Source organism: Epinephelus moara, chromosome 1, assembly GCF_006386435.1.
Source record: "Epinephelus moara isolate mb chromosome 1, YSFRI_EMoa_1.0, whole genome shotgun sequence".
In the NCBI taxonomy this organism is placed as follows: Eukaryota; Metazoa; Chordata; class Actinopteri; order Perciformes; family Serranidae; genus Epinephelus; species Epinephelus moara.
This window is the reverse complement of record NC_065506.1, coordinates 30022942-30035740: the sequence shown is the minus strand read 5'-3', so window position 1 is coordinate 30035740 and position 12799 is coordinate 30022942. Positions and strand designations below refer to the sequence as shown.

The 12799-nt window shown below is 39.0% G+C and overlaps 1 protein-coding gene across 1 annotated transcript; it reads left to right on the top strand.

Moving 5' to 3' along the window:
• The first annotated feature begins 261 nt into the window (after positions 1-261).
• tmem276b (transmembrane protein 276b) lies at positions 262-12570 on the top strand. Its single transcript, XM_050066338.1, has 4 exons — positions 262-956; positions 4690-4803; positions 7763-7900; positions 8112-12570. Exons 1-4 carry the CDS (start codon positions 560-562, stop codon positions 8357-8359), a joined length of 897 nt encoding a protein of 298 aa, XP_049922295.1. The 5' UTR covers positions 262-559; the 3' UTR covers positions 8360-12570.
• The last annotated feature ends 229 nt before the right edge of the window (positions 12571-12799 follow it).

Sequence of the window (12799 nt, the reverse complement as noted above, 5' to 3'; positions counted from 1 at the left end):
ATAAAGTAAACACACCACAATAAAATCTCCATTAAAACTCCTAATTTTGCTGCTGTTCAGAAACTCACATTTTAAGGTAGGAAAATAACTGGTGATCGATTTTAAAGGTCAACTCCACATGATCAAATCCTCCCCCCACTGCACCTGTGTTTTACATGTTTATCAGATCCAAAAGGTGACCATTCAAGCATCACAAATGACCACTCCCCCACAACAGAGCAGCACTCTCCTGCCTCCTCATCCCGCAACAAACCTGGAGGAGAGAGAGCGCAACTACATCCCTGCCCCTGCCTCCTCCTCACAGCGTTGGTCGCCATCCATCCCCTCTCCTCTCCTCCTCCTGTACCATAACAGATGGTGGGAACAACATTGCATCCACCGGGCACCACAACAATAGACCGCAGCATCCAGTCCAGACGACGCTGGCCTTGCACCATCATGCTCCTAGTGCAGGACTGCGTGAGGCTGTGAGTGCCGTCGTGATTCATTTCACGCGGTACCACCACGGCCACGGAGGAACCTTCTTGCGACTGTTTGGGCTCTCCATCGAGCGGGGAAGATGGCCGCTATGAAAATATTAACAGGCACAGGGCTCTTCTTGGCTTTCTGTGCGCTCGGGCTGCTCGCCATGGCGATTTGCACCGATTATTGGTACGAGACCGACGCGCGGAGACATCGAGAGAGGTGTAAAAACTATGCCAACAAGCGAAACGACCCAGGGTACATCTACATTTCAAACCACAACCTCCCCCTCCAGATGCCTCCAAAGAGCCTGGAGAGGAAAGGTAACGGCCCAGATGCTGGAGCTCTCATCAGGGGGAAGCGGCACTTTCTGGCCGCCGCGTCTGCCATGGAGTCTCATTGCAGCCGGCAGTTTAACTCCACCATCTCCGGGCTCTGGAGGAAGTGTCACCGGGAGGGATTCGACCTGGAGACCGAGGACCTTATTCACCAAGGTAAACACGAGCTGTCTGGCTTTTCTTGTGTGCACCAGGCCGTGATGCTCAGCGATGAGCTCACACCTAGCCTGACACAAACAGGATGGCACAGAGGCCCGGTCTCTCCTCTCACATCAGTGTGTCTGCCATTGAATTTGATAGCTTATAAATCTATGTGAGGATGTCTTTTGTTTCAAGCTTATGTCTCTTTTCTTTATTGTGCATTTCGCTGTCCATGGTGCTGAGTGAACCCCCCTTTCCCTGAGTCCCTCTCTGAGATAATGGCTGCTCCTCTGTGTTCTCTTTGCATCCATAAGAGACCAGACAACATCTTGCAAAGGTTTATGTCATACAAAAATGTGGATTTCACACTGAAACAGAAGCTGAATCACTGATAAAAATGAATTTTGGGGGCCACAGGAGAGAAAACACAACAGACAGCCATTCTCACTGAAGAACAATGAGAAGCCATATTTCAGGCCTCACTTATTTATGCTACAACTGATCCAGAGGAAGATCCTAAAAGCTGAGCAGATACACAAAGAGGGGAACCACTCTGTGCAGAAAATAGGGGTGTCACGAGTAGTTTGTTGTGATTACAGCTGTCAAATAGACATCAGGATGCTGAAAAACAGCCCAGTGACAGTTTTCTCTTCCAAGCATTGACTCTGGAAATTGTCAGCTACATCATGTTGTTTGAAAATCCATCAATGTCTGAGCACACACCACTTTATCCACCTTAGAATGATGAGTAATGCCATTTTTTGATGGAGTTTAACCATTTAAATCTGCAACATTGAAGACACATTTTATAAAATGAACAACACAAGAGCTCTGGGATTTTTAAAAATCCCAATATGCTGACAACAGTGTGCAGCTGTTGTGTATAAAATCTATTCATATAGCAACGTAATGACAGCATGGTGATGTTTTTGTTTACTTGACTGTACCTCTCAGTCCTTTACCTTGTGGTATGAACACATTATTCCAATGCAACACCTCTGCAACACACAACCTTTATAACGCTTGTCAATCTTGACATTGTTTTAGAAATGCATTGATTTAAATTTTTAGGTTTTACTTTGTGCTGTTTTTTTAACAGGATTGCATGCAGTCTAAAAAATATACTTGCCTGTCTTTTACAGGCGCTATGGAGTAGCAGTATATTTTGCACATGTAATTAGCAAACAAACAAAATAGTCATGCAATGGTAGACGGACATAAAGACCAAAAACAACATGTAATGATTTGATTTACACGTCCAAAAAAGAGCAGAAGGAAGTACAAACTTATTTATTCCCACCCCTTTTTCATATATTAATAATAGGCAATCATGTAGCTCCCTGTCACTATAAAGCTGTACAATAATTAATTCTCCTAGACCCATTCTAATATAGTAAATTAATTACAATAATATTTGTCTTACAGCACGATATAAATATTACAAAAATACGTAGAAAACAGAAATTCATATAACTGTATACCTATACCTATGTATCTGTCACAATATCTTTTAAATAAATACCTCAATATTGATATTTCAACAATACGACGAAAGAACAGTTAGAGCAGTCTTGTACATTCAGAATTTTACGTCAAGTTACTGTAATCACTTAACTGGGGGCGGCCGTGGTTCAGTCTGTGGGGACTTGGCTCGGGAGCCAGAGGGGTCACCAGATCAAGTCTCCGTACAGACCAAACATGGAATGTGGACTGGTAGCTGGAGAGGTGCCAGTTCATGCTCTTGGGCCCTGCCAAGGTGCACTTGAGCAAGGCAGCTGTTCAGGGTGCCGGTCTATGAACAAGCCCCACGCTCTGACATCTCTCCATTTGTGTGTGTGGAGATTATTATTTCAGGCTTGTGTGTGTGTGTAATCTGAAAAAATAATAACAACAGAGTGAAAAAATTGAATTTCCCCTCGAGGGACTAATAAAGGAACGCTTTCTTCCTCCTTAGACTTTAATACCAGCAAAAGACAACACGTAAGATATTACAATATCCAATATCTTATCTCTAGTCATATTACGATATCAATAAAATATCGATACATTGCTTTAAGTGTGGGCTAAAATGTATATTACAAGCTTTACAAAGTTAATATTTGTCGCAGTGCTACTCAATACTGTATGTACATGATATTAATCAGTTTACTTGGCGCTGTCGGATAATTATGATCATATTTATTCCTTCTCCATTGTCATGTTTAGGCCCAGTATTGGTGTTGATATCTGAGCAATTTTAATATCACTTATTAATAGGCTGCTATTTTACCAGATTATTTATGATGGCTAATGACTTACAAACATGCCTCCATCTGTCATTTGCATGCTCACTGCATAGAAGATACATTTACCTGTCACAGTGACACATGTACCCAATTTAACAACATAATAGTGCATGTTCATCCATTTGTAAGCATGATGACCAACATGTAAGAGAGATCAGATTTTGTGGGGCTACCTTACTTTAACAATAAAATACACAGTGTTCAAGTTACGCATTTTACAAAACATTATTTTCTGGTGCACAGGTGTAAAGGTTGTTTCTCCAATTATGAATACAGTCTTGATGAGTGTTATGACAACACTGATGTCAGGAAACTTACAATTTCTGCTGGTGTGGACTCACTGATAAAGTGTTAAATTAACACGCAGAGTTTCCAACACATGCTCCAGATCCATACCGCAGTGTCAGAATGTGGATCTCTGAGTGGCATTTTATTAGGCCTCTCACACCCACACGGGTGTTTTCACTTGTTTTGGCCAATTAGACATCTGCTCAGATTAAAGGTGAGCAGAGAAATACTTGGAATCACACTAAGTCACCAAACTCCATGCACCAGTAAGATTTTTATAGGCACTCTTTGTCACAACCCAACAGGAACAGCATGATGCACTGATGTCATGTTAACAGCAAAGGATGTTATGCATACAGTGGTCTGAGCTTTAGATGTACAACAAAGTACCACAGATGCCCGAACAAGGCAGCAGGCTGCAAATTGGTACCACATGTTGGCTTTTCTATACATCAGTCCGTGTGGAAAAACATGAAATATTTGGACTGAAATGCCGCCCTGATAATATAATAGCAGCCTTTGGTGCATCAACAAAGAAGATTCAGATCAAACCCTAGAAGTTTATAAACCTGACTATCAGATGTAAAGACTAAAGGTCTGAGATTAATCAAGTTTGACAGAAGCTTTGGAAAAATTTAGAATTGTATAACCAGACCAATGCGCTCCCATTACAAAAAGAGAGATGTCTGCCATGGTTGGAGCCTGTTACATATGTAAAGCAGAAATAACCCTGTTATTCCCTAAAATGTTAAAATTACCTAAGTGATGAAGTCGTTGCATGTCTTAACATGTGGAATAGGCTAATCCTAATATTAAGAATATGTTGGACTAATTTAAAATGCACTCGAGTCAATATGAAAAAATTCACTTTTAATAACAACAATTAAGATTCCCTATGTCGCCTTCGGTAGAAAAATTCATATTGTTTCCTAATCCCCCTTAATAACAGTGTAGGCGTGGTTAGGAACACGAGGTTAATAAGACCATCCCAGTAAATTAAAACTCAGTGAGGGCATAAAAATAAATATGCAGCTCATTTCATTATTCCACATGTGGGGCAAAGGTTCAGAATGAGATTTTTACTTAATTTTCTTCTCTGCTGCCTCTGTTTTATTAAAGATTTTTGTGCTCAAGTTCTAATTGTCTCCATCAATTTATTGTTTTTTTTCTTCCAGGAATAATTCAAAGATGTACCTCAGTCAAGTATCACTACTCTTCGTCCATCCTACCACGAAATTTACCCATCAACATCACAAAGACCATACGACAGGATGAGTGGCATGCACTCCGTAAGTCTAAAAGTATTTGTCTGTCTTTATGGAGTGGGTTAGACTCGCTGATTCAGTCACTGTGTTTTGCATCTTTTGTATTTATAAACATTTATTGTTCTGCTTTCGGCTTTTACTATTTTAGATTAACACATAAATTTAATTATTTAGCAATGAAATGAGAGAAAACAACAGAAAATCCACAAATGATTATCTGATAATGGTAAATTCTAATTTTTATGATTTATGATTTATATGAAATTTCATCTTCTAGACGAGCTTTGCATTAATTCAGTTGACTATATGAACTTTGGCGTTCCTCAAGGCACTATTTTTGGGCCCTAATCTGTTTTCATTGTACATGTTTCTCCTAATCATATTATTCACAAACATAGCTCTACTGCAGGCATTCTGAGATGTTTTGGAAATTTTAAATTAACACATCAATTAAATTATTTAGCAATGGAAACAGAAAAAAAGCGACAGAAAAGTTTAAGAAAATTCACAGTTGGCTATTTTATAATGGTAAATACTCATTCTTATTATTTATTTATTCAGTAGGCATTTTGAAATTTCATCCTCTAGACCAGCTTTGCATTCATTCAGTTGACTATATGAACTTTGGCATTCCTCAAGGCACGATTTTGGGCCCTAACCTGTTTTCATAGTACATGTTTCTCCTTGATCATATTATTCACAAACATAGCTCTACACCAGGCATTCTGAGATGTTTTGGAAATTTTAAATTAATACAGAAATTAAATTATTTAGCAATGAAAAGAGAAAAAACAACAGAAAAGGTTAAGAAAATTCACAACTGACTATCTGATAATGATCAACATCATTATTTATTTATTCAATAACCATTTTAAAATTTCATCCTCTAGACCAGCTTTGCATTCATTCAGTTGACTATTTGAAATTTGGTGTTCCTCAAGGCACGATTTTTGGGCCCTAACCTATTTTCATTGTACATGTTTCTCCTTGATCCTTGAGATGTTTTGGAGATTTAAAGATTAAATCAAAAAACAGGTTTTCTGTGTTGTTTTTACCACTTCGAAAAACATTTATAAAATACAGCCTTATTGTTTTTTACAGCCACACCAGTGAATCAAATTCATAGCATTATGTCCCTGTGCTTTAATTTCCTTGAGTCCTCAGTAAGAATCAGTATCAGTATGCCTTTTATTGTCATTGTATTGTTAAAAAAAAAAACAACAACAACAAACTTTGGAGTGCTGCTCCTGTAAGGTGCTGACAGTTATAACCACATCCTCCATACATTCAACCATCCAATCCTCGCACCAATAAATAACAGACAATAAATAAGTGTAATAGGTAAAAAACTACACATAGTACGACTGTGAATATTGCACATAGTGTAGCAATTAGGCCCTTAAAAATGTTCATACTGTGTACTTGAATACATTTTTCATCCACAGTTGCAGCAGCAACTGTTAACCTAAGCTAATAAGAGAAAGAGTGCTTATTACCATAATGCTAGCCTATTCACACTGGTTACCTGTTAATTTCTTAACTGTTTGAGAGATTACACTCCCCCTAGCGCCAAAATATATCACAGACCTCATAAGCCCTTCCCTCCCTCGTCTAGACTCATGACCAGAGGTTATCAATATCGGGTCATCACTATTAGGAAGCCATTAGCTTTAGAGTGGTTTATCTGAGGACATTAGGTCTGACAGATCAATGTCTTCTTTCAAATCATTGTTCAAAGAGTGAAGCAGTTGTTTGACCTTGGATTGCATCAGTATGATTTTCAGCTCTGAAACCTTTTTTATTTTTCAGTTTTGAAGTCAGTGTTGTGAATCTGCTTTGATATGTGCAGTTTGAAACATGCTGTACCAAAACATTATTAAAGCTATTACTCATATTCTTAATAGTATTTATGGGTATTCACAATATAACTCTAGATATCTCTATACTTAGTATTGCATATATTATTATCATGCATTACAAATGTGTCCTCCATTGTACCTTATCAGTGGAAAGTTAAAACTGGTACCTTAGGGAGAAAAGAGACAGTGTTCATTTAGTAAACTTCTGATTAATTGATTTAAGTTCATTATCATAATTTAGACAAAATCAAGAAATGTATCCCTTAGCTGGATTTATACCTTGGGCCATAGGGACACAGGGACAACAGCAACATTTAACAAAGGTAACAGTACAAAATTCAGCTCCATTACAACTCACAAGGTTCACTGACAAAACAACTGTCTTATACTAAACACGTTTTCCAAACAAATATAACATGCTAACATTATTAGCACAAGCCTAAGGCATTTTACATTGTATAAATTAGCCTAGCGATGAGCAGAGATTTCGCCTGCTCATGTGAAGCCAGGATAAATCCCTAAGTATAAATCCCTGAAGAATAAATCACACACAAAACTTAAGTGTTCACTTCAGTATACATGAAGAATTAAGTTTTTAATTAAAACAAAGAATAAATATTTAATTTGAGGTTTTGTTTCAACGACATTTCTATTTCACTTCTTTACAGAAAACCTCTAAGGAAATAGTATATAGAAAATTACAGACCCATAAAATTAAGTTTCATTGTTTGTTTGGTTTTTTTTTTTGCAAAATGTAAGAGGCAAAATGTCCATATGAACAAATAAAAATAAAAATAATAAAAGCAATAAAAAGAAAAAAGAAAAATAAATTGAAAGACACGGCTCAAAAGCAAGTCTTTAAAAATTAACATTTATATAACTATAAAAAAATACTAGTGCATAGTGAGGATCACACTTTTTATGATTAACAACACAATTAAAGTAATGTTATAATCTTTTCTAAATCACATGGCAGGTCACAAACAGTGTGGTAGATTCATAAAGTGACACTAAATGCTCTGTAGTCTGAGGACAGCAGATTCCAGTTTAACCATAATGCAAAATTGGCCAATAGTTTTCATGAATGTTGAGTTTCAGTGGTGACGTTTCACCTCTGCCCACAGATCTAAGAAGAATGACGGCTGGCTTTGTGGGCATGGCCGTGTCCATCATTCTCTTTGGCTGGATCATTGGAGTGCTGGGATGCTGCCAGCAGCATGACCTCATGCAATATGTAGCTGGGCTACTCTTTCTCATGGGAGGTACTGTGAGAGCGCATATGCTGACATCCACACACAAACATGCAGACAAAATCGAATTGTATTCAATTCTGTATTTATTTGGTGACAACTGAGAGCTTCTTTGTGTTAACATGTAGATCAATGTGCTGCAGTAACATGAGTCCTGTCCTGCTGTAAGATACATGTAGGAATGTAATCATTAAATCACGGTTTGTCTCTTCTGATCACACAGGAACATGCTGCATCATCTCCTTGTGCACATGCGTGGCAGGAATTAACTTTGAGTTATCCCGCTACCCCCGCTACATGTACGGCCTGCCCGAGGACATTAGCCATGGCTATGGCTGGTCCATGTTTTGTGCCTGGGGTGGCCTCGGTCTCACATTGCTGGCTGGCTTCCTCTGCACCTTGGCCCCCTCCCTGAGCACGCCCTCTCGCACAACGACCCACAAGCCGAGGCAGGAGAATGGAACCGTGTGACAGAGGCGTCGTGAAGCGACTGACCCACCGGACGCACAAACCACACCCTACCAACCTTGATGTTTAACTCTGAAACAGTTTTTGTCTGATCACCATCTCACACCACCCTCGACATCGCCATCTCCCCTGAGTGTTCAGTGTGCCTGAGTTGCGGCCGAAAGGAGCGAAGTAACGACAAACTTCACACACCTGATCTTGAAATTTCCCAGAGGGACCTCCAGGAACACCAAGACTATCACCTACAGTAACGTTCGACTGGAGCATGGCTCTCATAGCACAAATAAGACTTTTTTTTTTGGTTCAGATGTTTGACATGCTGACTTTATGGCGATCTAAAAGGTGACTGTTTTCTCTGAAGAGAATTTGTCTTAAAATGGTGCTCTCTTAAATACATAAAGCCACACACACTCCCACGCAGCACACACACACCAGCACATGCTTTTCCACACATGCTCAATTACTCTGGATGAATCATGGGAGAAAAAAAAACACACACAAACATCAGGCCAGAGCATCTTGTCAGCATTCCTCTTTCAGTCGAGTGATGTGTGCTGTGTTATTGTTCGTAATGAAAAAAAAAAAAAATCTGGTGTTGACTGCCCATTGCTTATCTTTAGTGTAGCACACTAACTGATATCAAACATGAGCCCCGGGGGGAACGTCTGCAGCCTCTGCAGAGCACAAAATTGATCTAGCAGCGTGGTCGCTACGATAAAATACACTAAAGCAAATCTGCATTGAGAAGAAAATGGTTTGATGCTTCTTTAAAGATTCTATATGTACAAATGCATCTCTATGTAGATCCAGATCATTGTTTGTGTAAAGTAGATTTTGAATAAGACTGTTTGTTTTCTGTTTGTTTCGAGGCAATGATGGCTGACAGTGAGGAGAGCATAAAGAGTTACAGGGTGGTGCTACAGGAGCATGAATCCATTATTGGATTTGGCTACATAAAGGTATTTTGTGGTACCAAACTGACAGACGCGACACGGTTGTTTGCTGACAACAAGAAAACAAAACCGTGGAGGAAGTATTAGATTGCTCCATTGTTTACCCTCAATATTGGTCAGCCTTTTTGTGTAATACAAGCAAGTTAAGCGATTTAAGAGGAAGGAGAAAGAAAAAAAAATGCAACTTCAGTGATCCTGCTAAAAACAAAAGCACAAGCTGCGTTCCAAATCCTCATCTGCACCAAGCACAGTAACATAGTAACATCACACATCGGTAGAGGACCACAGTGTCATCACGTCTCCACTAAAATCTGGCTCGGTTAGCGATTAAACAATGAAACAAGCAGAACAGGAAAGATCATTTAAGTGATGGACATCATGGTATTGCAGTGCACACTGGTAATGGATGAGCTGTTCTTTTCTTAAACTATAAATCCATAAATCATGTTTGACTTTAAAGTTCAGGGTTGACGGAGGCATTCAGGATTCCCAGTTTGACTGATGTGTTGAGCACATCTTGTATAATTTATTGAGCATATTTATTGTGTATTAACTCAGAAAATAGTACGCTGTATATGATGTAGTATGCGTACTTTTGTGATCCAATCATTGGATTAAAATTACCTCTGAATCTGGTGTTGAAAAAAGCACAAATAGTAATTTAGAAAGGACTGCAGTGATATATGTGAAAAGCTGTATCCAAAATACACACTGTTTACTAATTAAAGGACAAAATTAAGTACACGTAGGTATTCATAATAAAATTCCTTGACTTTTAAAGGTATATTATGCGGGATTTTCCTTAAAAACAATGTATAGACTCATACAGAAGTAATCCCTCTTAATTATCAATTATGACCCACTACAAGTGTGTGGCGGTGTATTTTTCTGCAGAGACTCCGCCCTCTGCCTGTATTCTCTTATATTCTTCTTATTCTCTATGTTCAGGACGTTTACTGGTGTGTTCCCCCACAGCGAGGTGAGGTCATGGCCTTATAAAAAGGTAGCGATCAGGTGCCAGCAATTGGATCATCATAGGCAACTGGACTTGCTTGAGTTTCTTGAAGATGTTTCACCCCTCATCCAAGAGGCTTCTTCAGTTCGAACGGACTGGTGAAGACTACATCAAATTGGAACAGCCATCGTTAAATAGAGGAGGTAGCCAAAGACACCACTTATCACCCACCTACAAATTCAGTCTTGGGATCCCTTCCCAGACGACTTAACACCCATTCACACCTGGACCCATCCAACCCTAATGACACACATGATTGCATGGTGGGTGAACAACTCTCATGTGACCTCAGCGACACTGTGAGGGTTCACACCCACACAGAGTTGAAAGCCTGCGACTCTGCACCAGTCCGGTAGACCTGAGGAAGCCTCTTGGATGAGAGGTAAAGCGTCTTCAAGAAACTCAAGCAAGTCCAGCTGCCGGACGACTGAGAATCTTCACCGACAATTTAAATATAGTGCGGCGAAAAGCCAAACATGAGTGAACCTGGGGTTGGCTTTACTTTGACTTTCGCCGTAACCGACAATCCTGCATAGTATACCTTCAAATGTTGGACAACATTTTGAAAACAACGGAATAATGAGTAAAAGTGAAGTGATAAATTCTTGGAGAAACATTTTTTTTAATTTAGAATCAGACGTGTGGTTTGGTGCACAAATCAGTAAAATGCGCCAGTTTTTGTGTGCTAACTTACAAATAGGATGGGACCATGATTTAATAAGGAAGTGTAGCAGGTTGGACTTTAGTTTTCTCGCTGGTAAAATGAGAAATGATTCTCTTGGTGACACTTGTGGATGATAATAACTCAAAGCAGTCAGTTTTTTCTGTTACGCAAACATGATTTTGTCCCCCCAGTCATTACAACTCATTTATTTTCTATTTGTCAGACTCACTACACAAGTTCATGAAACAAGAATATTACAGCCATGTGTGACAAAGTTTTTATAAATAGCTGGAGATGAGTCATGAGATAGTCTATCAGCTATGTCAATTAACTTTCTTAGAAAAAAAAGGTGTTATAATGTGTGTTGACAACACTGTGTATGATGTTCAGTCTCTTCACCATCACCATTAACCTCCTCACGAGGCTACCACGTTACAGAAGTCAGAGGAAATTAACTGAGGCATGATTGAAAACTGTATCTTCAGTGTCTTGTTGAATCTTTGCACTTTGCTGGGTCTCATAACAGTCTGTGAACCTGAAGTCTGAGCAGGTGGCGTTCTACATTATATGTTTTCGCGAGGTCACACATGGGAGCAAAAGATGATCAGAGCATGTAATAAGCACCCTGTTGTGTCTTTTACAAAGAGTTTGGGTTTATACCATGTTGTGTGTTTAGGGTCAGTCGGTCTAGGCTCTTATTGTGAAAATATTTATGCCAGAAACAAGGACATACCATAAATATAAAAGCATTTATATCTATGGTCATTACACTAACAACCGAGTCAGTGTATTTTCTGACGTCCACAGAATGCAATGCTGTTTGGTGTTTTGGTTTTTATAAAGTTTTAAGTTCACACCCAAACTGATGTGCAGTAATATAAGTATTACTGTAAGCAGTAAACTGTAATGTATAAGTACATGGTGCAAGTATAATGTGTTGTTAGGACTGAAGCACAATTGCACACAACTCTTACAAGTTTTTTGTGTATTATAGTTGGGAAATCTGACTTTTCCAGTGCTGATTTTGCCACCACTGCACACGTGCAGGAATTTATCAAAAAAGTATTACAAGAAAAAAACATTTAAAGCACATATTTACACCCCTGTATCTCAAAAAAAGTAAATTTCAACATAACAATGTCTGTATTTTAAAACTGAGATTCTGTCATTGATTGGAGTTTGAATACAAAACAACAGTAGCACACAGTAGCAAGATTGACAAACCATTACGAATTATGTGCTTTAGAGAACGAATGAGGTCAACACAGCGTAACAGTGTATTTGAAATTGTTGTAAAACCCCTCTAAAGTGGCAACTTCCTTTGTTTCATGAGGAACTTAGTACATGTACTCTGTGCAGCGAGAGATGCCCTGTGAAAACGCCACCGTTTAGAGTGGCACTTGTTTCAGTAGCACAGCTATTATTTTCTACAAGTCATTTATACTGGTTCAATCCACTGCAGATGTTATGTGGGGACTAAAAAGACATTACAGTCTTGCATGATCTCATTACAGTTAGTTTCTTTCAATATATTCAAACTTGTGTCCATTTTTAATTAATTTATTTTACTGAAATAAAACATGTAATTACTAAAGTGCTGTGTCTCTCGTCTGTGAATCCCTCCCCACTCATGTTCCTGTTTGTTTTGCCCCGTTGTCTCTGTGGGAATGAGGTAGTTTATTGGAACTGGAAACAGATTTTCAGTCCAACTCAGAGGTGAATGTCCAGGAGAGGTAAGGTTTGCTCATAGCAGCAGTGTGGGCAGCACCCTCCTCCAGATAAGCATGGAGGCGAGGCCTTTTGTCACTTAG

What these genes read in the sequence shown, in the direction of transcription:
- tmem276b (XM_050066338.1), top strand. Translation starts at nt 560, where the DNA reads ATGGCCGCTATGAAAATATTAACAGGCACAGGGCTCTTCTTGGCTTTC. An exon ending in GGATGAGTGGCATGCACTCC is followed by an intron (nt 4,804 to 7,762) that starts GTAAGTCTAAAA and finishes CTCTGCCCACAG; the next exon opens with ATCTAAGAAGAATGACGGCT. An exon ending in GCTACTCTTTCTCATGGGAG is followed by an intron (nt 7,901 to 8,111) that starts GTACTGTGAGAG and finishes CTGATCACACAG; the next exon opens with GAACATGCTGCATCATCTCC.